General features: G+C 45.0%; 1 protein-coding gene across 9 annotated transcripts in view; it reads right to left on the bottom strand.

Annotated features, from left to right (window-relative positions):
- Positions 1–10,907: 10,907 nt before the first annotated feature.
- The window catches only part of CDK8 (cyclin dependent kinase 8), an 88,937-nt gene continuing 76,169 nt past the window's right edge, over positions 10,908–23,675 (bottom strand). For 7 of the 9 annotated variants that reach the window (XM_065050527.1, XM_065050498.1, XM_065050484.1 and 4 more), the window contains 4 exons: positions 19,452–19,549; positions 18,007–18,085; positions 17,729–17,887; positions 10,908–12,204 (listed from right to left, as the gene is read on the bottom strand). In XM_065050527.1, the coding sequence (XP_064906599.1) occupies positions 12,079–12,204; positions 17,729–17,887; positions 18,007–18,085; positions 19,452–19,549 (462 nt within the window). In that variant the 3' untranslated portion in view covers positions 10,908–12,078. The remainder of the gene's footprint in view (positions 12,205–17,728; positions 17,888–18,006; positions 18,086–19,451; positions 19,550–23,675) is intronic. The other 2 variants (XM_065050491.1, XR_010469935.1) reach the window with 2 other exon arrangements.

Genomic DNA, 23,675 nt, shown 5'->3' with positions numbered 1-23,675 from the left:
GGGTGCTCGCACTGCTCACATTTGTCCTCTCCTCCATCTGCTCTTCTTTCTGCCCCTGCTAACTCCTGCTACAGCTCCCTGGCCCCTTCCCGCTCCCTCCAGTGATGCCCAGGCTCATGGTGGTGCCGGCAGCAGGAGCTGTGGTAGCAGCAGCCCCTGCCTTGGGGACTGTGACACCTTTGCCTCTCTTGTCCCCTCCTCTAACACTGACAGCTCAGTGTCTCTTCTCACTCACTTTGCTCCAGTGCTGATTTTTCAACTTCTGAAGATTTTGAGCTTTGACCATTAGGGCGGTGACAGCTGCCCTGACCATGTGCGACTTCATGTTGTAGAGGAGTGGTCACTCTTGATCAGATCAAATGTCCATCCAACCCCATGGCTTGTCCCTATCAGCAGCAGATGCCACAGGAGGAGAGTAAGGACAGGGTGAAGCTATTGCAGTGCCACCCCAAGCTCTCCTCCCCACCTCTGGGGGCCCAAGGGACTTCCCGGGCCAGAGTTTATGTCTCTGTAGGCAACAGCCTCTGGATGAATTTATTTTCATGATTTTTTCCTGCCATGCTTTGAAGCTGTGGCCAGCACTGGCAGCTTCTCATGGCAGAGCTCCATCGTGTAACAACACAATGTGTGAAAGCACCTCTCCAGTTTGGAGCCACTGCCTCCTGCTTTCACTTGCTGTCTCCAAGGCACTGACCTGGATGAGGCTGGAAGATGGCCTGTTGGCCATCCTCAGGCCCCCTCTATCACCTCTTCCTTTGGCTGGACTGAAAAACTCTTATCCTTTTTCCCAAGACGGCAACTGCTCTATACCTTCGACCACCCCTGCACCCACTGCTGCCTCTTCTCCTTGCCGAGGGTGAAGGAGCAGAGCACCACGGCAGCCCAGCAGCAGACAGGCCCTGGCTCTCCATAGTGCTACAATGAGCATCGGGGAGGAAAACGGTCCCCGAGGGGCTCCCCCGCAGGTATGGCAGAGCACTGCAGACCCTGGCGCTGAGCGAGCCGGTGGGCACCGGGTGCTGCTTGCCCGGGTGCTGGGCAGGAGATGACCATGGAAGTGTTTCATGGTGATGTCTCCAAGCTGCTGGGTGCCCTTGTGTCAGTAAAGCAAAGCCGCACAGTGCTTGGCCCACACATGGCCTGAAGTAGGACACCATGGGTTTAAAATAATGTAATTCCATAAAGCTTTCTGGCTTTACAGGGCAGGCTGGAGCACTGGCCCGCTGGTGCGGAGGCTGGGAGCCCAGACCTGGCCCAGGCTGGCAGATCCGGCTGCCCACAGTGCCGGCTCCTGCACAGCTCTGCTGGCCCCCAGCACAGGGCTGGGACAATGCCCACATTGCGTCCCAAAGCCCTTTGCACAGCCACGGTCAATGCTGCAGTGCCTTTTTTTCTTTTTCGGTGCCCTTTTTTTCTCCATACAGCCAGTAACTCTGAAGCACAGACGATATCTTTAGACCTAACTTTGAAGTGCTTGAGGTCTGCAATTGGGTGATTCAGCTTCCAGTGCTATTTACTTTAGATTTACATTCAAACTGGGCAATTACAGCCCCAAATGGCTCTTCAGAGACCATATTTCCTTGTCTTGCTGTTGCATAGTTTGCATGAACCATTTTCTGTAAAGAAGTGTTTTGCGCACCCTGGTACGTGTCTAAAGGTTTTCCAAAGCAGGTGGAGAATAAAGCCATGGGCTGTCACACCTCTTTCCTCTGGCTGCTTGTAAATCCACCTTCCTGTGCCCTTCATAACACCACCTTATTTCAAGACGTTTCGGCATGCTCTGCCAGGGCTGCTCCCCAAGACGACAGCTCGCATCCGATTGCTGCAGGATTTGGGTCACAGCCGGAGCGTAAGGTGGCATTTTCTCCCTAATGAAAGTCTCTCTCACAGCTTTTTCCTTTCAGAGGAAGAGATTTCTGCAGCACACAGGGCCATTAGTACTGGCTTAATGATGCTCAAGACATTTATCCTGCGGAAGGGTTCTGCCTGAGCTCCCTGTTTACTTCAAGCCCACTTATTTATAACATCCTTTCTGCCAGTTCTTGAATCTTTCACCTGCACGAACATCTCCTTTAGATCATCTTTATTGAATACAGTTAAGTGTAGCTCATGGGGTTACTGAATTAAAGGCATGAACTTACCAAAATGAGATAAATCATGCACATATTAGCCTCTCTCTATTAAACACATTTCACCCTGAGGCATTTTTCCATAGAACAGATACTATATATCAAGTGTTTGAATACTGGAAGTAGTTAATGTGGGCTTCTCCGCATGAGAAGGCACACAACGGGAATGCAGCAGCCCTCTCTGAAGGAAGCTTTACTGCCTAAAATATTTATTAGAAATAACATCCTCTATGTGAGGCTTGAACAGTAAGAGCTTGAGATGGAGTTTTAGCTACATTTTCTCCTATTAGATTCTCCTTCATGCAGTGTAGTATTAAACAATGACATGCACCAGCCATCGCAGGTGCCGCACTGCAGAGCATCACCACCGGTCCCCGCATCTGCCCCTCGCATGGGGTGGGCAATGCCCTCCCCGGGGTCACTTACCGACATGCCCCCCAGATCACCACCTGTGAGAGAGATGTGTTTTTACTTTGTGAGATATTTGGGCTTGATTTTGGGGGGATCAGCACTGGGAAACCCCAATGCTATTTGGGGATGCAAAGGGGCCATGGCTGCATGGCGGGGAGCTGCAGGCCCTGGTGCTGCCCAGCCCCAAACCCCGCCACCTCCTCACCCACCCTGTGGCACCTCCAGAGCACCTCCGGACCTCTGGTTTGCCTTTTCTCTAGTTACTTTTCACTATGGCACTCCTTTTAACTTCTCTTACCTCATTTTTGGTATTTTCACTGTTGACATCATATCCACATATTTCCTTCCATGGTTTGTAGTTTGACAGGTGTCGAGGGTTAAGATTGCGGGGTGACAATAAAACCCTGGCAGATGTATTGTTAACCCCCTCTCCCCCCCACTTCCCCCTTTTTGCCCCTCCCTCTCCTCCCTTCCCACTCAGGACAGGCGATTGGGAGGGAAAGAAGGACAGAGAGAAGAGAGTTGGAAAAATTAACAATGTTTTACTAATGCTACTAATAAGAATAGAGGAAATAATACAAAATATACAAAACCAATCTTGAAAGTCTCAGCAACTGCAGAGCTGGCAACCAAAGTCCTGGATTGGACTCTGCAGCCAATCGGAGCTGGATTCAGTCTGTCACTAGGCCTCAGTTCGCTGGAACGACTAGCAAGGTCCTCTCCTAATGTCGGCCATAAGCAGAAGGGAAAAGGGCAAAAGGGATGAGATCCTCGTGATCTCCCACTTTTATATGAAGTATTCACGTGAACAGAATGTTATACACAGTTGGTCAGTTTCTTGGTCACCGGTTTCTCGTCGCCCCTCTCGCGAGATGTCCATCCGTGCTTATCAATAAGTTTGCATTCCATTGCTAGGTTTACCAAAACATGTGTCTGGTTCTCCAGGAAAATGCAGTTAACATGAAGGCTTTAGCTGACAAGCAAAATTCACTGAAAGAGAAACTTGTTTTTAATGAAACCAGGACAACAGGTGTTGTGGTTTTGGTGGTTTTTTTTCCCTCTTGCAATCACCCTGAGCTGGAAGCCTGAGTGGGTTTGGTGATGGTTTATTTGGGGGATCCTGATCCTAGACCACATCTGCTGACTCTAAACCATTCTTGCTGCAAGGTCGCTAGTGGAGCTTCAGCCTAAAGTCTGTGAGATGAAGGCACAAAATCTCTCCCTGTGATGTTGCTGGGGATGTGCACAATCTCTCCTGCAGGCGTTGGTCTTCTGCAGGGAAAGCAATGTAAAACCACCTTCCCTTTTGTGTATTTCTGTCCAGGTACAGAACTCAACAGGAACCATCAGCGGTCGCTGGCATCACTCTTGCAATTACAGAAGGGGGGTGATACTTTTAGCTTGTTGTTCAACCTGCTGAAAAATAGCCAAAATGTCTGCAGAAACCCTGTTTTACTAAACTTCCACTCTTGTGTTTTATGTTGATCCAGTTTCACCGTCTTCCCTCCTGATGGAAGATAAAATCACTCTTAGAAACACCTCCCACTCTGTAATATTTTCACCAAAATGGTCCATTTAATGTATCACACAGTATCACAGTATGTTTGGGATTGGAAGGGACCTCAAAAGATCATCTGGTCCAATCCCCCTGCTGGAGCAGGAACGCCTAGGTGAGGTCACACAGGAACATGTCCAGGTGGGTTTTGAATGTCTCCAGAGTAGGAGACTCCACAACCCCCCTGGGCAGCCTGTTCCAGTGTCTGTCACCCTCACTGAGAAGAAGTTTTTTCTCAACAACACGACCCAGCTCGCAGTTTGTCAGAGCAGCGGTTCTGTGCCCGCGTCACCAGTTTTCCCAGTGACTACATCCCACCGTACACACATTTGGGGTGCTACACTCCTCCGAGTTTGCCAGGCAAGGGCATGGCAATAAATCCCTGCGGGGGCTGAGAACAGGATTGCAGCTCTGGGCAAACACTTCAAGCAACACCAGCAACCAAGTGCTGTGTAAAGCAACAGTGCACCCTCAGGTGTTCTCCTCCTTCAGTCCCCCTTTGGGCAAGTTGATCCGCCTTTGAGCATCCACATGCTCTTCAGCTTTGCAACCAGGGAAAAGGAGGTTTCCCATCTTCTGACAGCAGGTCCCCACAGCATTTCGAGCCACCGCTGTCCCGCAGAGCCCCAGGGTACAGATCAGCCAGCAGGACTCAGCAGCACCTCGCGGTCTGCGGCTGCCACCTCCTCCTGCACACAGACCCGACCAGCAGCGCTGGTGCCTCCCAGGGAGCCGGAGAAGCGTGTGATTGCAAATGACAGGCTCACCTCTCCGCACACAGAGCGAGGGCTGGGTGAGATCTGATCAGGCAGCTGCTCTTCGTCCCCAGGCAGCGGCTGCCCGTCACTCGGGAGGCACAGGCTGCTCTGCAGACAAGCCCCGGTGGGGCTCTCACAGCAGAGCCTCCAAGGCAACTGGGGTGGGATTTTCAAACCAGCTGGTTTTGTCCGGCGTGTAAATAAACTGCAGGGATTTCTTACATACTCACTTGGCTGATGGTAGTGGAACATATATTAGGAGCTTATATAGAGATTTCCAAGTTCCTGGGCTGGGACATCACACTTTTCTCACCTTCTCCTATCTTCTGAAGATAAGATGGGGCAGAGAGCCAGGGCAAAGCCTGAAGCCTGTGCACAGAGGACTTCAGGAAGGCCTGAGCTGTGTATGAACCGTCCGCACTGAGGTGAGCACACCTCAAAGCACACAGCCACCACAGTGATCATTCCCGGCACCCAAATGGAGAATTTATCCTCAAAGAATCCTTCTCCACAACCTGCTGGGTATCTCCATATTCTGATCTACGTGGCTGAAGCTGATACGAAGCATGCTGAACAATTTATTCTTTAGACTTCCCTACCCATTAACAGGAAGAACTCACTAAGGACGAGTTTGGCTGGCGTAGGAAGCCCTACGGGTCCCTATGTAAAAATACTATAAACAGCAAAAGAATTTTAATTTACAAAGTTGATTGATAAGAATAGCTCTGTGCACACCCTGCCAGCATCTTGTGGGAAGACCAGCTGCTGGCTACCTTGCCTTTAGGCAACCCTGCATAAACTGGAGACACAAATGTAGGACACTGTCAGATTTTGGCCCAGTGACTCAGAGAAGGAATGAGCTCCCATTAAAGATGTCCTACCTCAAAAGGTAAGACAATACCTCTTCACCTTCCCATATAGCACCTATGGGAAAGGTGTAATGGTGCCTTCCATAAGTGTCTGCTCTGGGCTTTCCAGCTCTCATCTCAGCACTCCCGTAGGCACCTTCCTTACGCACATCCCTCCCTCATCTCCCTCCCTTCACCAGTCCACTTGCTGCATTCCTTGTGTAACTGGCGGGGTGGCAGAGGCTGCTGCTCCTCAGACACCGTGGATAAAGCACCATACAAGGCCAAAGCTCCCACAAATATGAACCTGGGGCTTGCTCCAAGCACACTGCAGCTTTCCCACACCCCAGGCTGAGGAAAAGGAAACATTTCCTGAAAGCAGATGCTGTAAAGGCTGTCCTTGGAGCTTCTGTGGGCATGGGGTTATGTGCCAAGATGCGCTGCACTGCTTAAATAACAGGTGCTTCTTGCACTCGCCCCTTCTGCACCTCCCCTGGCTCAGGTGGAGAACCCAGCCCACCTAAGGAGGACCAGAGATGCAAAGGGGTAGTAAAGCTGCATGTGAGGGCCAAGGAAAGACAACCTAAACCTGGCAGGCTGAAAAAGTGCTTTTCAGTATCTTGTGACACAGGAGCTTTCAGAGCAGCGATGGAGCTTGTCCAGACTCCCATCCTGGGCTGGAGCTGGTGTGTGTCACCCCAGGGCAATGGCTTCATTAACGTTAGTGTTGCTGCCAAGCTCTACGGCATAGGATCCCTTTAACAGAAGACATTCCTCTGGAGATAGCTGCCTTCTGCCATCACTGAAACCAACCATCGAGACAAGGCTGCTTAAAATCCTTGAGGAGAGGAACTTACGGCAAAAGTCCTGGTGGAAGAAGCAGCTTTGTTTCTGTTTTGCTTTCAGAGGGTAAACACCTTTTTCTCTACTTCTCCTACTGCTAGAGCACAGTTTGTACATCCCATCGTTCATATGTCTGACATGATTTCACAAAGTGTTCTTTATTCATAGCTGTGACAAGCGAATCACACTGAATTAAGCTCATCTACCTTGTTCTCAAGGGATGCTGGCTATTAAACTGTCTCAGAACTGGCATACTGAAGCACTGTCAGCCTAGAGGAAGATGCTGTGACATGGCGCTACCCAACAAAAACAGGCTGCTCTGTTCAGTGCTGTAAATAAAAGAGCGTGTAGGGAGCACCACATCCCTCAGTCCTTTTGCAGAAAATAGGCAACAACATTTAGTCCAAATGGCAGGGTCTCAACTTCACCACTGGCTCTGAGATATAATCTGTGTCTTTCCTTTCTGACAGACAACAACCAATACAAGATCCTGCAGGCTTCATCCCAACACCACTGTCCCACTCCATGGCAGTCAGAGACCTGACCATACCCATGAAATCAACAGCCACCACACGTGATAGGCAGAGATCAGAGCTTGCCTTTCAGTGACGCCAGGATGGGCTTGGGGGAGATACAACAGGAGCTGCTTATTGTTCAGAGAGCACTTTCAGAAAGAAATCGATGGACACTGGGGAGCAGCACAAGTCATTTCTTCACATAAAACCTTCACTCGCAACTGACTCTAACCCTTGTTCTCACTGCCACCTCTGCTGAGGTCTGAATGGGCAAGAGACATACAAGAAGGTGACAATGATGGGAACAGCTTCCAGGATCCTTTTTGACAGGGCTTAAGGCCATTTCACATGATGTGGCCAACACCTGCACGCTTCACTCACGCCTTGCTGTCATCTTCTTGTTGCAGCTAGTAAAAGAAGGTTGAGTTGACATCACAACATCCTAATGATCAGAAATGAGAACATGCTAATGGTCACAGTATCACAGTATGTTTGGGATTGGAAGGGACCTCAAAAGATCATCTAGTCCAATCCCCCTGCTGGAGCAGGAACGCCTAGGTGAGGTCGCACAGGAACATGTCCAGGCGGGTTTTGAATGTCTCCAGAGAAGGAGACTCCACAACCTCCCTGGGCAGCCTGCTCCAGTGCTCTGTCACCCTCAATGAGAAGAAGTTTCTTCTCAAATTTAAGCGGAACCTCTTGTGTTCCAGCTTGATCCCATTACCCCTTGTCCTATCATTGTTGGCCACCGAGAAGAGCCTGGCTCCATCCTCATGGCACTCACCCTTTATATATTTATAAACATTTATAAGGTCCCCCCTTAGTCTCCTCTTCTCCAAACTAAAGAGCCCCAGCTCCCTCAGCCTTTCTTCATAAGGGAGATGCTCCACTCCCTTCATCATCTTTGTTGCCCTACGCTGGACCCTCTCCAGCAGTTCCCTGTCCTTCTGGAATTGAGGGGCCCAGAAATGGACACAATATTCCAGATGTGGTCTCACCAGGGCGGAGTAGAGGGCAAGGAGAACCTCTCTTGATCTACTGACTGCTCCCCTTGTAATACACCCCAGGATGCCATTGGCCTTCCTGGCCACAAGGGCACAGTGCTGGCTCATGGTCATCCTGTTGTCCACCAGGACCCCCACGTCCCTTTCCCCTACACTGCTCTCTAATATGTAATTTCCCAACCTATACTGGAACCTGGGGTTGTTCCTGCCCAGATGCAGGACTCTACACTTTCCCTTGTTAAATTTCATCAGGTTATTCCCCGCCCAACTCTCCAGCCTGTCAGTCTCACAGAAATGTGTTCCATGTTGTAGGGAAAGCTTTGTGCAAAGCTACCATGGCCGCACTTGAGCTGTGGATGGCCCTCAGCAAAGAAACACACAGGAACTTGCTCTTTTCTTCCGGAGGAGCCCATCCAGCACAAACGAAGCACCAAGGACTGCGACACTGAACAGGCAATGGCATACACCTGCCACCTGCATCAAGCATCTCCCCTGAGAAAGCAAAGCATGGAAACATAAATCCCATAAAAACTAAGCACTGCACACAGAAAGTAAAATGGAACTTGTAGAGACACGTTTGCTCACTCCTCTCCTGCCCCAGCTACCTGAGGGATCACCCCAGACCCAGAAGAGACTCTGCCCTGCGGTGCCTTCAGAATGAAGGGAAAAGGAAGCCGAAAGAAAACCTGAGCTAACGCTGGCCACCCCTCACTGCGCATTGCTTGGGCACTGCCACGGGCAACTCAGTGAGTTCAGCAAGTGTTTCCCTATTGATACACACACAGGAAAGGACAGGATAGAACCAGACTCCTGTTCCCTCCCTCAGACTGCTCCTCCCATCACTGAAACCCTCTTTAAAAGGGATCATTGAAGTTACTTATTTCTTCCTAAAGAAGCTGGGTCCTTACCAGATAGGATAAATTCAGAGCCGCCAGGAACTGGGCTTGCTGCGGGTGCCAAGGTGCAAGCGCAACAGCGTATTTACCCTCACAATCAAGTTAACATAAGCCTACTCTAGAAAAACAATTTGTTCTTTTATCAGAGCAAGGAAGACAGGCTCCCAGACTCCAGCTACTTGAAATACATTGGGCTTGGTCCAGGTAATAGGTGGTGAAAAATGAAAAGCTTGGAAGCTCTTGAATCTGGTCAGAAACGCTGACACGTCGCACCGGCGGCTGCTGCGTGCCGGCCGCCGGCTCCCGCCCGCCCATTTGTGGTTCTTCTATTAAATGTCCTCAAAGGTGCTGCCTTCTTCCCCCCTTTCTGGAACCCTCACATAAAGCCCCTGCCCGGAGCAAAACGGGGACAGATGGTTTTTATTTTACAGTTCAGGAAAATAACGTAGAGCCTTGCTCTCAGTATTCCTAAAACCAGTATTTAAGAAACAAAACAGATACCAAACTCATTTGATGGAGATTATTTGTGATTGTCACAGATATTATAGGATTAACCTTATCTGCAACAGAAATACACCACATCTTGAAGGTGTTAGAGGTTATACCAAGCACAGAAAAACCTTTTCTTTCTGCAGTTCTAGAGAAACAAACCTCAAATTCCTCCTCCAAAATGACCAGCGGAGACACCAGAAAAAATCAAACCTCAAGGTTGTATTCCCCTCTAGGATCTCAGTTTGTTGATGCAATCTGCAATATGTCTACAAATAATGCAGTAAGAATGAACTAAATTACCAAGAGCAGCAGACTATTTAGAACTAAATGTAGAGTATAATTTAGTTTTATTATAATTAGTTGATAAGCTGTGTCTTCATCTCAAATACCTTCTTAATAGGAAAATTAAATTCAAGTGCAAACTAATGGCAAGAGTCCTTTTTGTCAGTTGGATGCATTTCCCTTCGCAAAACTGAAATTAAAGCCAACCTGCTACTTTTAAGCAAAGCACTGGTATCAAATAGTATGAATAACATTAACTGTTATGCACTGATATGAGGATGCTTCACCAAGACAGCAACAATTCTAGGCCAAAGAAAAGTTACTCTTGACACCGTATTAGTACCTGGTAAGAGGGCAGAGACAGTGAACAATCAAGTTCAAAGCCTATACATAAATAAAGGATGAAAAAAGGCTTTAATTTTAAAACAAATAAAGATGTTTCAGGCACTCCCACCTGTATATGTATTTTTATTCTAGAAACTGAAGAAAGCCAGATTTTTACAGCACTTACGGCAAAACGCAGAGTGTGTTACTATCACTAAAGCAGCATATTACTAAATATGCACTATTACTAAAGCAGCATAAACTGCACTCTGATTTTTTTCTTCAGTTTTAAGTCTCCTGAATACTTAAACCTCTACTCAGCTAATTTCATCTTCACCTCAAACATGGTTTGCATTTCAGGCTGGCTACCCATCCGTTTTTCTTTTGCCCCCCTCAGCAGCTCAGTGCATTTGAACAGATCATAGCAGTTGATATTCACACTACATGAAGCAGAAAAAAACCCCTGCATATATTGTATATATTTATGTCATAAAATCATGGAGCAATATTAGATACCACAATGAGCTACAGAAACCTTAGAAGAACTATTTAGACAGAACACCTCTAGATTTTGTAGATGAAAAGGTGCTGTCTGATCTGTGAAATGTAGCTGGTAATAAGCCCCTGTTCAGTGTATCTCCGGCTGATCAGCTACGTGACATCTTATGAAGGCGCTGTATTTTTTTCTGCTATTTAAAATAAAGAATGCTGCTCAGCAGTTAATGGAAACCTGCCTGCTGCAAGACAAATTCCTGCCCGATACTGTTTCCCAGGACACAACTCGATATAGATGTACAACGGGGGAGCAGGGTCTTGTCGCTGATAACAAGGAATACAGGCAAAGGTCATATGCAGATTTATGAAAAATAAATTTATTACATAACACCTTGTTTTAACAATGTTTGATTTTTTAATTCAGAATACTTGTGTCATTCATGTAAAATAGTTTGATACAGTACATTGTAAGTTTTTCCTCATAAATTCTAAGGCTCTCCTAACACCTTGATCCTTCGCTGTAGCAATGGCACCCCTAAACAACGTGCGAACCTTTTAAAAAAAATAATTAAGTGAACAAAATTTAAAATCCACTACACCAAGCTGGTTCTCAAAAATCATGACAAAATATCTGAATGGATGCCGCACCTTTTTAGGAAATATCATTCATGCTTCTTTAATCTCAAAGCATGCTCACAAACCATTAACACCAACAGGAAAAAAATAAAACACTGTCTATGACAATCATTTTAGTTTGTTTGCTGAACCAAACATGTTTATATCAATGACAACATACTTATTTAACTATCAAATAGCAGCTTTAATACCAGTCAAGTCATAGAGTTAAAAACAAAACCGAAAACTTATGTCAGAAATTAATCTTTGGGACATTCGTAATTGCTGGAAAAAAATGCAAATGTTTTCATGTTCTCAAAAAAAAATCTCATCATAGCAATCGTGTCGGTCATAAAACACTGATCTAGGTGGAAAACGAACCAACCCACAAAGGTCACTAAAATAAATGTCTATCAAAATCGTCTCAATCGGAGTCATGGTTAGTTTGCTTTTTTGCCATGGTAACATAAACTGTATGCTTCAAGTACCAAAGATGTTGTGTACTATTGGTCAGATAAAGTTGTTACATCAAGAGAATTCACCACATACGACAACAGAAATGCTTGCCCCTAGCACATTTCACAGCTTCAACTGCTACAGACTGTCACTGAAAAAAATTAAAACGAAAAAAAGCATCGGTCAGTCTGAACCATGTCAAGTAAATTATGGAAGTAGCATATCCACAACACAAACTGTGCTAGCACTTTCTCTTCAAGTCTAACCCCAAAAGCCAGGTACGATTCGGGAGCCGCCACTCGGCGCTGTGGAAGGGGGTGTGTGGTGGCGGCCGGACAGGTGGGAGGTGTGGTTGTACAGTACATTCTCGTGGCCCACGCCGGGCTCCCTGCGGGCAGCTGCGCGGCCGGTCCCGCAGCATCAGCGACAGTGCACGGGCGTTCCTGGGATGCAGCTCAGTACCGGTGCGTCTGATGGGAGTACTGGGGCGGCTGCTGGGAGGTAGCTGAATACCCCATGCTGCTCTGTGGCTGCGATGTGCTTGGTCCGGGGTTGGGGTAGGCAGCATGGGGGTTGGAACGCTGCAGGGGGGTACAAGCAGAAGAAACACATCCTTCAGAACATGGACAGCACAAACCACCTTGCACTTAGTCTGACTACAGCAGGTGCAGGTATGAACATGAGGAATACCAGATCAGAAAGTGACAGTTACCACCCTTCAGTTATCCACCCAAATCGCATCCTGTGAATGTCCACCCCCCATAGTCAAACCTCCAGCCAGCCCTCCAGCTGGCTCTGGTACCCCTGAACGCGGCACCAGGCCACCACCGCTCATGGCAGGGGTCTTCTCCGCTTGCTCCCTTCCCCTGACAAGAAGGTGTTGGGGTGAGGTCCAAACAATGCACCTTACTGCTGATGAGCCACTCTGCATTACTCCAGAGATTCTCCTACACAAAGGATAAGCTTGCCACTCTTTTGTGTAACCCAGGAGTAAAGGCTGAGAGCGCTGTGATAATTTAGGCTAAGGTATCACCCAGCAGCAGCCTTACCAATACTTGAAGGAGAGTTAAAGACAACAGCTGCAGGCTTCTCAGTGAAACCAGATATTTCACGGGGAAATGGTCATAGGTTGTGGCTTGAGACACTCAGGTTGGACATTAGGGGAGTGGAGGGAGAAAGAAATCTCTGAGAGACCAGTATAGTACTGGAAGAACTTGCCCAGAGAGGCTGCAAAGTCTCCATCTATGCAGGTTTTTAAAACCCATCTAGACAAAGCCATGTCTGACGTGATGGAGCATTAGCCACAGTCCTGCTACAAGTGAGAGACTGGGACGCACAGTCACTGGAAGCTCCTTTCAAGTAGCATTTCTGCAATTATTTACTGAGTAGAGCATTCATCACTGCAAGACGCTCTGAGCAAACCAGCAACTGCCTGCTCCAATTCTATTTACACATCATGAGGTATAAAGGAAAAAAAGGACTGTGTGTGAGATTTTCAATCTAAGCGTATTACCACTTAGTAACATTAAATTAACACAATTTCAGTACATTATTGTGCTGTTTTACATTTATGCTAAGGTTTACACACACAACTTTTGCAGCATCCAGAAACTGCTGTGTAACTTCTGAACCCTCGATATCACAAGATGTGTTAGGATTTTTAGAGAAAGCTGTTTCTAGGAAAGGTCTGGGAACTTTCTGAGGTGACTATTCCAGGACTAGGGTATTGCTACTTAGACCTGAATATGCAAAACTATGGTGAACCACCATCCTGAAGAAGTAAAGTATTAAAACAGCTTTGCAGATTTTACAAGCTGCAACATAAAACAATAAGCAACTACCCAATTTTTTTCTTGCCATTCAGCATTTAGAACAAGCTATAAATCAGGATGCTGAGACGATGGCAGAAATGAAAAGGCAAACTCTACCTGTTAACATGTGCTCACAGGACCGAGGGAATTCTCTGAGGGTGTGTAGTGTAAAGGGGAAGAAATGGCTGGACCAGCACTTAACATCAGCAGGGACAAACCAGCACTGCCGAGCTGCACAGAGACTGCACTTCTGTGATATTTGCTTTCAGTCTTGAGAGAGGGACTAAGTCACTCCTCAACAGAAATGTCACAGCTCTGGGTCACCCTTCTCCACATAACAAATATATGATGCACTCCAGAGAGCAAACCTCCCTGAATATTCTTTCGGTGCAGCTCCTGTATGTAGGAAACTATCACAAGTTTAACCATTGAAAAACTGACCACTCACGTCAGTTGTAAACACTTTCCGCATCCTGACTCCTAAAACAGATCTCATTTTAAGACAGAAGCAATTAAAAATTAGATTCTTTCATTACACCCAGTGCAACAAATGGCTTTTGTTTAAGAACAAATGTAAATAACCATTCCTTCCTAAATACCATTAAGCACCCAGAGGGTTACCACAAGGAGAAGCTCAGAGTAGTGGAATTGCTCAAGCCTGTTTAGTCACGTTGCCTTTCGAAGTGTCACGTTGCAGATTTAAATGAGAGGGCAAGGAAGCCTGCGTGCCATGTGTCTACTATTTTTATGCATGGCAGAAAAGGATATAGGGTCAACTTGCTCTGCAGAGAGCAATTCCACTTCTGAATGGATGGAGAAACTGTCTTAGTTTGCCTTGCCCAGGAGATGGCAATCCTTCTTCACAAGCTTTACATAGGGAACTTGAGCAAATTAAATGAAGAACAAAGGAACGGGTGCTTGATTAAAACAGAGGGCTGTATTGTAATATTTGTCTGCTGTATCCTCAAGCCGCAGGATCAGAAGAAAATAAACGTGAGGAAGTTCTTTCAGGGAGACCTGAAATCACCAATAGGCAGCATTTAACTGTTTTTGTTCTACTGCCAGCAAGTTCACATCTCCTCCCTTTAATCACCATGCTTTCCAGATACCTTAATCAGAATAATTCTACCCATCGCCTTCCGCAAGGCTTGGGGGGAGATGTATTTTTTTTTGAAAAGCAGGTGTTTTGCCTCCTAGAGAGACAGCAAAAAGATTAGTCGTGAGCAGCCAAGCTACCAGTAAGAGCTCCTGGGATAGCAAGGTAGCAGCTGTCACTATCTCAAGGCAAAAGTATTCTGAAATTATGTTTGCTGACAAGGGCTGCCCCCAGCTATCATCCTGAGATGGATTATCTGAGAGTATAAAAGTTTTGATGAGCATGAGCTGAAAACAAACCAATGTCAACTCCTGCCAAGGCAATTTGAGTCTTCTGACTTCTCAACTAGCAAACCTCAGCTCTTGCTCACAGAAGTGGAAGCTGAAGTCTGTTCAAAACGCTGCAGCAGCAAAACAGGGTGAAGGGTGGGTAGAATCATAGAACATCCTGAGTTGGAAGGGACCCAAAGGATCATTGAGCCCAACTCCTGTCCCTGCACAGGACAACCCCACAGTTCACACCATGTGTCTGAGGGTGTTGTCCAGTCTCTTCTTGAACACTGTCAGGCTTGGGGCTGTGACACCTCCCTGGGGAGCCTGTTCCAGTGCTCCACCACCCTCTGGGGGAAGAACCTTTTCCTAATGTCCAACCAAAACCTCCCCTGGCACATCTTCCTGCCATTCCCTCAGGTTCTGTCATTGGTCAGGAGGGGGAAGAGATCAGCGCCTGTCCCTCCTCCTCCACTTGTGAAGAAGCTGTAGCCACCATGAGGTCTCCCCTCAGTCTCCTCCAGGCTGAACAAACCAAGTGACTTCAGCCACTTCTCATATGGCTTCCTCTCCAAACCCTTCACTAACTTCACGTCCCTCTTCTGGACACTCTCCAGTAGCTTTATATCCTGTGTTGCCCAGACCTGCACACAGTGCTCCAGGTGAGGCCGCACCAGTGCAGAGCAGAGTGGGACAATCACCTCCCTGCCTGGCTGGCAATGCTGTGCTGGATGCACACAGGACACGGGTGGCCTCTTGGTTACCACAGCGCACTGTTGGCTCATGTTGAGCTTGCGGTCAACCAGAACCCCCAGATCCTTCTCTGCAGAGCTGCTTTCCAGCATCTTGTCCCCCAGTCTGTGTGTACAGCCAGGGTTGCCAGGTCCCAGGAACAAAATCCAGCACTTGCTCTTGTTGAACTTCATGTGGTTGGTGATTGCCCAGTTCTCCAATTTGTCCAGATCTTTCTGCAGGGCCTCTCTGCCCTTGAAAGTGTCGACAACTCCCCCGAGTTTGTGTCATCAGCAAACTTACTAAGCAATCCCTGACGGCCTGAGTCTAAGTCATTTATAAAAACATGGAAGAGCGCTGGCCCTGAGACTGATCCCTGTGGAACCCGCTAGTGACTGGCCGCAGGTAAACAGGGCATGTAAATGGGGGCTCCCTGACAGAGCACAGGCAAACTCACCATCAGTCCCCTCAGATATGACTCAACATGAGGGGAAGATGAAGAGCTGCAGCTGCATTTGCCTTCTTAAAAATTCACACACACAGAAGTGGTGGAAAGAGGCGGCTAAAATGTCAAAGCAGCAATCGGCTGCAGCTTGCCAAATTGAGAGGGATGAGGCTCCTGTAAGAGGGTGCTCTGTGATATCCAATCCAACCGAAAAAAGATTATGTTAATACTTGGAGGCACTCCACACTGCAGCACTGTAGTTAAGGCTGACCACTGTTTCAAATGACTAAAAATTTGACTAAATGTTTCAAATGACTAAAAATTGTTCAAGGAGAATGATCTGAAAACTGATCTGCTATTGATGTCCTGGGCACAAAGGCACTTGGGAACTATATGAAGGGTTACACAACAAAGCTCCTGAAAATGACCTTATTTTACATTCTGTAGTACTCTCAAGTTTTGGTCAATGCTGGAAATATACAGATTTATGTAAACATGAGGATAATGCCCCCAGGCAGCCTTGGAGGATCATCTGGTACTCTCAAGAACAAACTCTGAAATACAAGATTTCAAAGCCAATTGATGTTTATGGAGAAACAGAATCAAACTGTGAAAAGTAAGTTGACAGCAGCAGTTTTACTGACACCATTCTTCAACTGTCCCTAAGTTCTGCTACAGAATATAAGCATAAGCTAAGTGAGGTTCCAATATTAGGGTCTCACATTTAGATATTAAGCTTTAAATTAACTGAAAACACCACCAGTAATTTCTGACTTCCCCATCTTTTGATTTCATCCCAGACTCTGCTCCAGTTGTCCTTGTGTACTATACACTCCGCGTGAACCAGTATGTAATAGTTCCTGCAGGCAAACACTGCCACCAGCATGCCTCCTCTTGAAATCTGCTCTTCCCTAGGCTTTCAAAATCTGCCACCTCTCTACCTGCTCCAGTGCACATCATTTCAAGTCTTCCTTGCTTCTCTTTTGCAGTTTCTCAGCTTGCACTACCTAAAGGTTGTGTCCTTAACTCTCTTCTCCCCAGTCTCCAGGCATAACCTCATCCAAACCTACAAAATCAGGCATCATGCCCTGGCATGACTCTCAGTTTTCTGCTCCAGACTCTTCCATTTCCTAACATCTGAGCACAAGCTCAAATGCAGGAAGGCTAGAACACCATTTTCAAGATTTCCTAAAGCTTTTTTCCTAAACTCCTCATCTTCCTCACTCATTGATTGCCACCACCTCACCTGTCTCTTCAGATCTGTAATACTGGGCTTACTTAACCTGGAATCTCTCTTGGTCTTCAGAGATTAAGACAGCATCATATCACGTCTTCCTGTTTTGTCATCCAAAATGCAGCTTTCCCACCTATTTGCCCAACTAAAACTCCTGTTCCGATTCTTATTTCACAGCTTGTTTACTGCAATATGCTTCACCTCCTACCATTGCGGGCTTTTTCAAATAAAGAATGGTATTTTTAGGTGATACAGAACACAGCACAACAGGCTCCTGGTCCAAAATTGGCATTCCCTAGTGTAAAGGTAATAAATTAGTAAACATAATAATCTCTGGTCTTAATTTCCTTACCACTAACCTAAAGAGCATATCAATTTACAGGCAAACCATCAACTAAATACATCTGAAAGATGCTAAAAAATACCAGTTAATACAGTGATGTTTACAAAATTACTTTTTTAGCTTAAAGAAACAGTGCTGTAAACATGGGCACCAAATACACGAATAAAGCAACTACCTGATAGTCTGAGGTCATGATGAGTCCACCTGAGGTAGTGGTAGGAGGAACAACTCTCACTTTTTTCAGTGGGGGTCCCTGTGTGTGACTGTTGTCTTGGTTCCCTGGATGACCAGTTCCATTAGTGTGGTTATTGCCCTGCTGCTGCTGCTGGTTCTTCTCAATTGTTGAAACACAAAGAAAAATTTCAACTCAAAAGCAGTACGGGAAATAACATGAAAACAGGAAATAGTGTGAAAGCCAGTTAAGCATCATGATACCGTTCTTCCAGTACTTACTTTGTCTCCTTTATCATCTGGTTCTTCTTCTGTTAAAAATTCTCGTTTTGGGTAAGGGATTTGACAACCTGCAAAAACACTGCCCCCCAAAAAAGTCTATTTATCACTGTATTAGAACAGAAGGGTTAGACCTGTAAGATTTATACTTCACCCATGCTAGTTTCAAGTTGCCTGTAACTAACAGAGAAGTTTGCCCTAACTTTCATCACATTCTAAAGTCATCCATCTTCAGTTGCCTCTTACATACTCATTTAAACTCCTAATAGTTTTCACAGTTTCTGGTAACTGGTGACAAAACTGGTGGCTGAAAAGGCACACCACCTGTCAGATATCTGCAAGGGCATAAAGAGCTACCTTTATCCAGCTATCATGTAATTCACCATCTCAGGACCAACTAAAACACTCCTGGACACTCCACTGACTATTAATAAAACAACCTGGAACAAAGTTTAAAAATAACTAGAAATTTCATCTGTCAATTCATATCTCATGGTCTACATTAATTCGCTACCGCGAGCATAAACTAATATTTACCTGCCCTTAATCAGTAGAGCGTATTTATAATGAAATCCCTGTAGAGTTGTTAGCATTACTCATTGCGTATTCACATTAAAATGCCAATCTAAAGCTCTAAAGTTAAGAAAAAAACCAAACACTGTCCTAAAAGCGGTTTCTGCAAAAGCGAATCATTCACATCACAACATTAAATCACAGAGACAGGTCAGGAGCTGTTATAAATAATCCAGTAGGCTTTCGTGAAATAATTTAATTTTTAATTAATTGCTTATAAATATACATACCATATTTTATAAATTCTTCCCTAGATAATGGCAGAGAATCATACACAGGATGTACTAATAGCTTTCCTAAAAAGGTGTACAATCATGCTCTCTGGCTAGTCTTTGGGGAGGGGAGCTTAATTTTTAATGAAATCATTAATTGTCCCTAAATTTTCTTCCTTCGGTAAATCTTCCTGCGCAAACAAAGGAGAGGAGCGTCTACAGAAAATGGATTTAAGTTGTTAAGGTTGACAGCACATAGACGCACAGTTGACTTCCCCCACCCACTGAATTTACAACAAAGGCTAAGACAGAAAAATGTAAACTAATTAGAGAGTGTCATCTGGCATTCTGGAGCAGAGAAGTGGACCTGCAGGCACTTAGCAGTTGTCTACAAAGATCTGTAGCATGCATAATCAACCTGCCAGTGAATAACAAGATTAGTGCTGCGACTAATAGGATCAAAGTTCCATAAAGCAAGAGATTAATAGGAATGCTACTTAATTTTAAAAACCACAAACGGCATTTTAGTGGTTATAGCTTTCTTTCATTGTTAGACAGTAAGTATTTAGCTCAATAATCACAAACATATTTATAGCAGAGAGAAAGCACACATTTCTGAAGCATCTCTGGACTGACTGATAGATTAATAAACTGACCACTTACTCAGATGTGGGAAGAGGATCTTCTAAGAAATAGGGATCCTGCATAGCCTGTTCTGAGGTAATTCTCTTTATTGGATCCATAGTGAGCAATTTCTGAAGCTGTCAAAATAAAACATAAAAAGCTCTGCAATACCAAAACTGTTTAGAGAAACTTCACTGTATTATTCCTAGAGCTGCTACGAATGTGTCTGAACTCAAAACTCTAACCATAAATGGCATAAACACACTCTCCTCTCTCTTTAAAATAGTAACTTTGTTTTCCAAAGAACACTATTTTACTTCTAGTAAAAAAAAAAACAAAAAACAAACAAAAAAAAACTTCTACTATTTTACTTTCAGGACACTCAGTTCCAGTCACAAATGTTTCAACAGAAACACTGAAAGAGCTTCCATGGTGTACCAGCAGCTTTAATCATAGAATAATTTGGGATGAAAGGGACCTTCAAAGTTCATCCAGTCCAACCCCCTGCCATAAGCCAGGACATCTTAAACTAGATCAGGTTGCTCAGAGCCCTGTCCAGCCTGGCCCTGAATGTTTCCAGGGATGGGGCATCTACCACCTCTCTGGGTAACCTGTGCCAGTGTTTCACCATCCTCATTGTAAAAAAATTCTTCCTCATGTCTGGCCTGAATCTCCCCTCCTTTAGTTTAAAACCATTACCCCTTGCCCTGTCATAACAGGCCCTGCTAAAAAGTCTGTCCCCATCTTTCTTATAGGCTCCTTTCAAGTACCGAAAGGCTGCAATAAGATCTCCCTGGAGCCTTCTCTTCCCCAGGCTGAACAACCCCAACCCTCTCAGCCTGTCCTCACAGCAGAGCTGTTCCAGCCCTCTGATCATTTCTGTGGCTCCTCTGGCCCCTCTCCAACAGGTCCATGTCTTTCCTGTACTGAGGGCTCCAGAGCTGGACACAGGACCCCAGGTGGGGTCTCACCAGAGGGGCAGGATCACCTCCCTTGACCTGCTGGCCACGCTGCTTTTGATGCAGCCCAAAGTACGACTGGCCGCCTGGGCTACAAGAGCACATTGCCAGCTCATGTCCAGTCTTTCATTCACCTGTTCCCTCAAGCCCTTCTCTTTAATAGTCTGCTAACTTCCCACAAGAATATGTAACATGCACATATTTAGCCTGATTTCTTCAACTAGACTGCAGTTAACAGGAAGCAACATCACATCTGTCTAAATTCAAATAATTCTTAGCAATTAATAAACAAAAGTGATTCCATGTGCATTATTGATCACTATTTAGTATTGTCATGTTAGTAACAACTCCACTGTCATCCACAGTATTTTAAAGATGTTACATGAAGCCACTCCTTCGAAAATGTTCATGTTGTAAAAGAAAGGAGTAATCAACATGTTCAAAAAACCCACCTGGCCAGATAACTGGTTGTCACCCACTCCAGTGTGTGCTTGTTTATTCTGATAAATATGGACTCTCAGACATATCTGAGTGATTCACGCTGCTCAGAAGAGCAATTATGCAAAATCTTGAATTTTAGTTGATTTTTGTTCATGACATGATGCAAAATACTCAAGAGAAGTATTATAAGCTGCCTCCTCCATTGCTGTTGCAATATCAGTGTAAGACTTCAGCCTTTACCTTTGTATTAATAATAACTGAAGAATCAAGTATCAATTACATTGGGAAAAAAGACAACAACAAAAAACACACCCCATAAACCCCGAAAACAACAACAAAACCCAAACAACCAAACAAAAACCCCCCCAAAAAAATAAACAACCAACCACCATAAACTGTCATGTACTGATAAGGATAATGGCTGAAACACTGTGACAAAACCAGTTCATCCAGCCACAGGAGATGATAGGTTCACTATAGGGTGAAATGCGATTTACATATCAACAACAAGCTAAAGAGCCACAGCTCAGGCTGGAGGGCAATAGAGGAGGTGGGGGACCTGCCGGACGGCACACAGCTTCACTTTCTGATACGCCCAGCACAGCACAAAGGGCAAAGCTGAGGCCCTTCAACACGGCCTGAGACTTGTCCATCAGTCACCCCTTTCCCCAGACTTTTCTTTCTTTCACAATAACACCTCCACAAAAGGCTAAAAGTTACGCAAGCGGGCAACCCAGAGGGCTATAAAGGCCCACCTGGTGCCAGCACTGGCGGCACACACCATCCTGAGGACCACTCTGCCCACCGGTCTCACCGCATGAACTGAACAAGACACCAGAGGACACCGCACATCACTGGATCTGAAACTGCGAACTCCATCACACATAAAATGGAGCCATAAGGACAGTGAAATCTTTCTCTCTCTTCTTTCTTTCCCGTACTTCTACCTTTATGCTTTCCCTTTTATAAGTAACATAGTAATATAACATCTACAGCCCTGCATATGCTGCAAACTTTTTATGTTTCCCAATTGAACCTACAATAATGTAAATTCTTCTGCCACCAAATCATACACCATTTGGGCCAACCTGCAAAATAAAAGCCTTTTGTTTGTGGACCTGAAGTACTGTGTGTACTGTTTTCCAACCAACCAAAATGCCTGTGCTTGTTAAAGACAATGAAGATGACCATAAAGTATAAATATGCAGAAGACAAGGCAAAGCATAATGTTCTACAAAGCAGCTGAACTGAGTTCAACTCAAAATCCAGCAAAGCTTTACACTTTGAGAAAGCAGCTCTTGTTCTCATCAGCAAGTGTTAACAGAGGGCTAAGAAGCGCACTAGGTATTTGCTGTCTGATGCCCAACTTTCAAAAAGGGCATACAAGATGTTTCAGTAACAGACAGGAGGGCAAAAATCCTAATGTAATAAACAAATGAAAATTTAAGAAAATAAAACTGACCTAACCGAAGCAAAGTGAAAAATTTCTATAAAAAGTGCTATAAACATTGCTAATTGGATGGATATGCTAGGAGAAATGCTTAGGATACATACTCAGGAACTCCTCTTGAGTAACTTCAAATGCCAGTAACACACAAGAACAGTCTAAACTCAGCACAATGTTAAAGATTGAAAGGTAATTCTGAAAAACATTTTCACTGTACTGTTTTTCCTCCTCCACTTTCATTTTCTACCTATGTAAACATTTCAGATGCTGTCTGGAATGTATAGACTTAGCACTGCAGTATCTCAACAGTGATTTTCAATAAAGAATACATTAGAAACATCATGCTGTCTCCATGGTGTGAAGATTTCTCTCCATTTTAGGAACTGTAGACCAGAGTGATTTTAAGTCTAGCACTGAATTGCAGTGATGCATTCCAAAAGTAAGTGCTCCTTATTGAAAAGGGGTGGTGTATGTGCATATTTCCCCATCCACCCAGCAGTTTTGTGGAATACAGCTGTGCTCAACAAGCAACATATACAGGCAGAATGAGATAACATTCAGATACTACGCAGAAAAAGGAAAATAGTGTCTTCATGTTTCATCATAGAATACAGTGTCTGAGGCAAAACTACACCATGACGCTTGTCAAAGACAATGATCACAGATCTTCCAAAAAACCCCACTACACCGTCAACCTATAAGCGGGTGGTTGTTCTGTTTGCTTTTATCATGGATCTAACAAAATATGCAGAAATGACACATGCAAATAATATTCACTTTACATTTGCTATTCATACTTTTTATGGGACTAAATTCACCTTTTAATAAAGATGCAGTGTCATCATCTATGTCTGAACCGGCCACCTCCTTTCACCAGCTATTAAAGGAGCACACACAAGCACAGTGCTGAACTCCACGCTATAGGTAGCTAAGGTTAGGAAAGTACATTTTCTCTCCTCAGCCTTCGGTTTTAATGGCACGGTTAAGAATATAATAAATATGTATTGCCGCCATCAATCCAGTTTTGTTTTTCACATAATCAATAAGGATTCACACAATAAGCTATTTCAGCTCTCTGAGTCTGCATGTAGTCTTTGTAGAATATCAGTTTGAATAGAACAATTCTTGTTCTCTCAAACAGCTCAAAAAGCAACCCTGGGAACCAGAAAAGGGGAAGGCAAAAAATGAGAAAGAATTGCCAATGTGCTGAAAAACATCACAATCAAAAAAAAAATTGCAAAATTCTGGCATTATTTCTGGCAATTAGGTTATTAGGCTGTCCATCATACGCTGACAAGATGTGAGCAAACCTGGCCATAATCAGCAAGAGAAAACAGAAACCACAAGAAAAGTTTAATGATTGTGCAACCATTATCACACAGGGGAACAAAACTCCTACTGTGCCACTTTGTTCAC

This window comes from Columba livia, chromosome 1 (assembly GCF_036013475.1).
Source record: "Columba livia isolate bColLiv1 breed racing homer chromosome 1, bColLiv1.pat.W.v2, whole genome shotgun sequence".
NCBI lineage: Eukaryota > Metazoa > Chordata > Aves > Columbiformes > Columbidae > Columba > Columba livia.
This window is presented reverse-complemented; position numbering and strand designations above follow the sequence as displayed.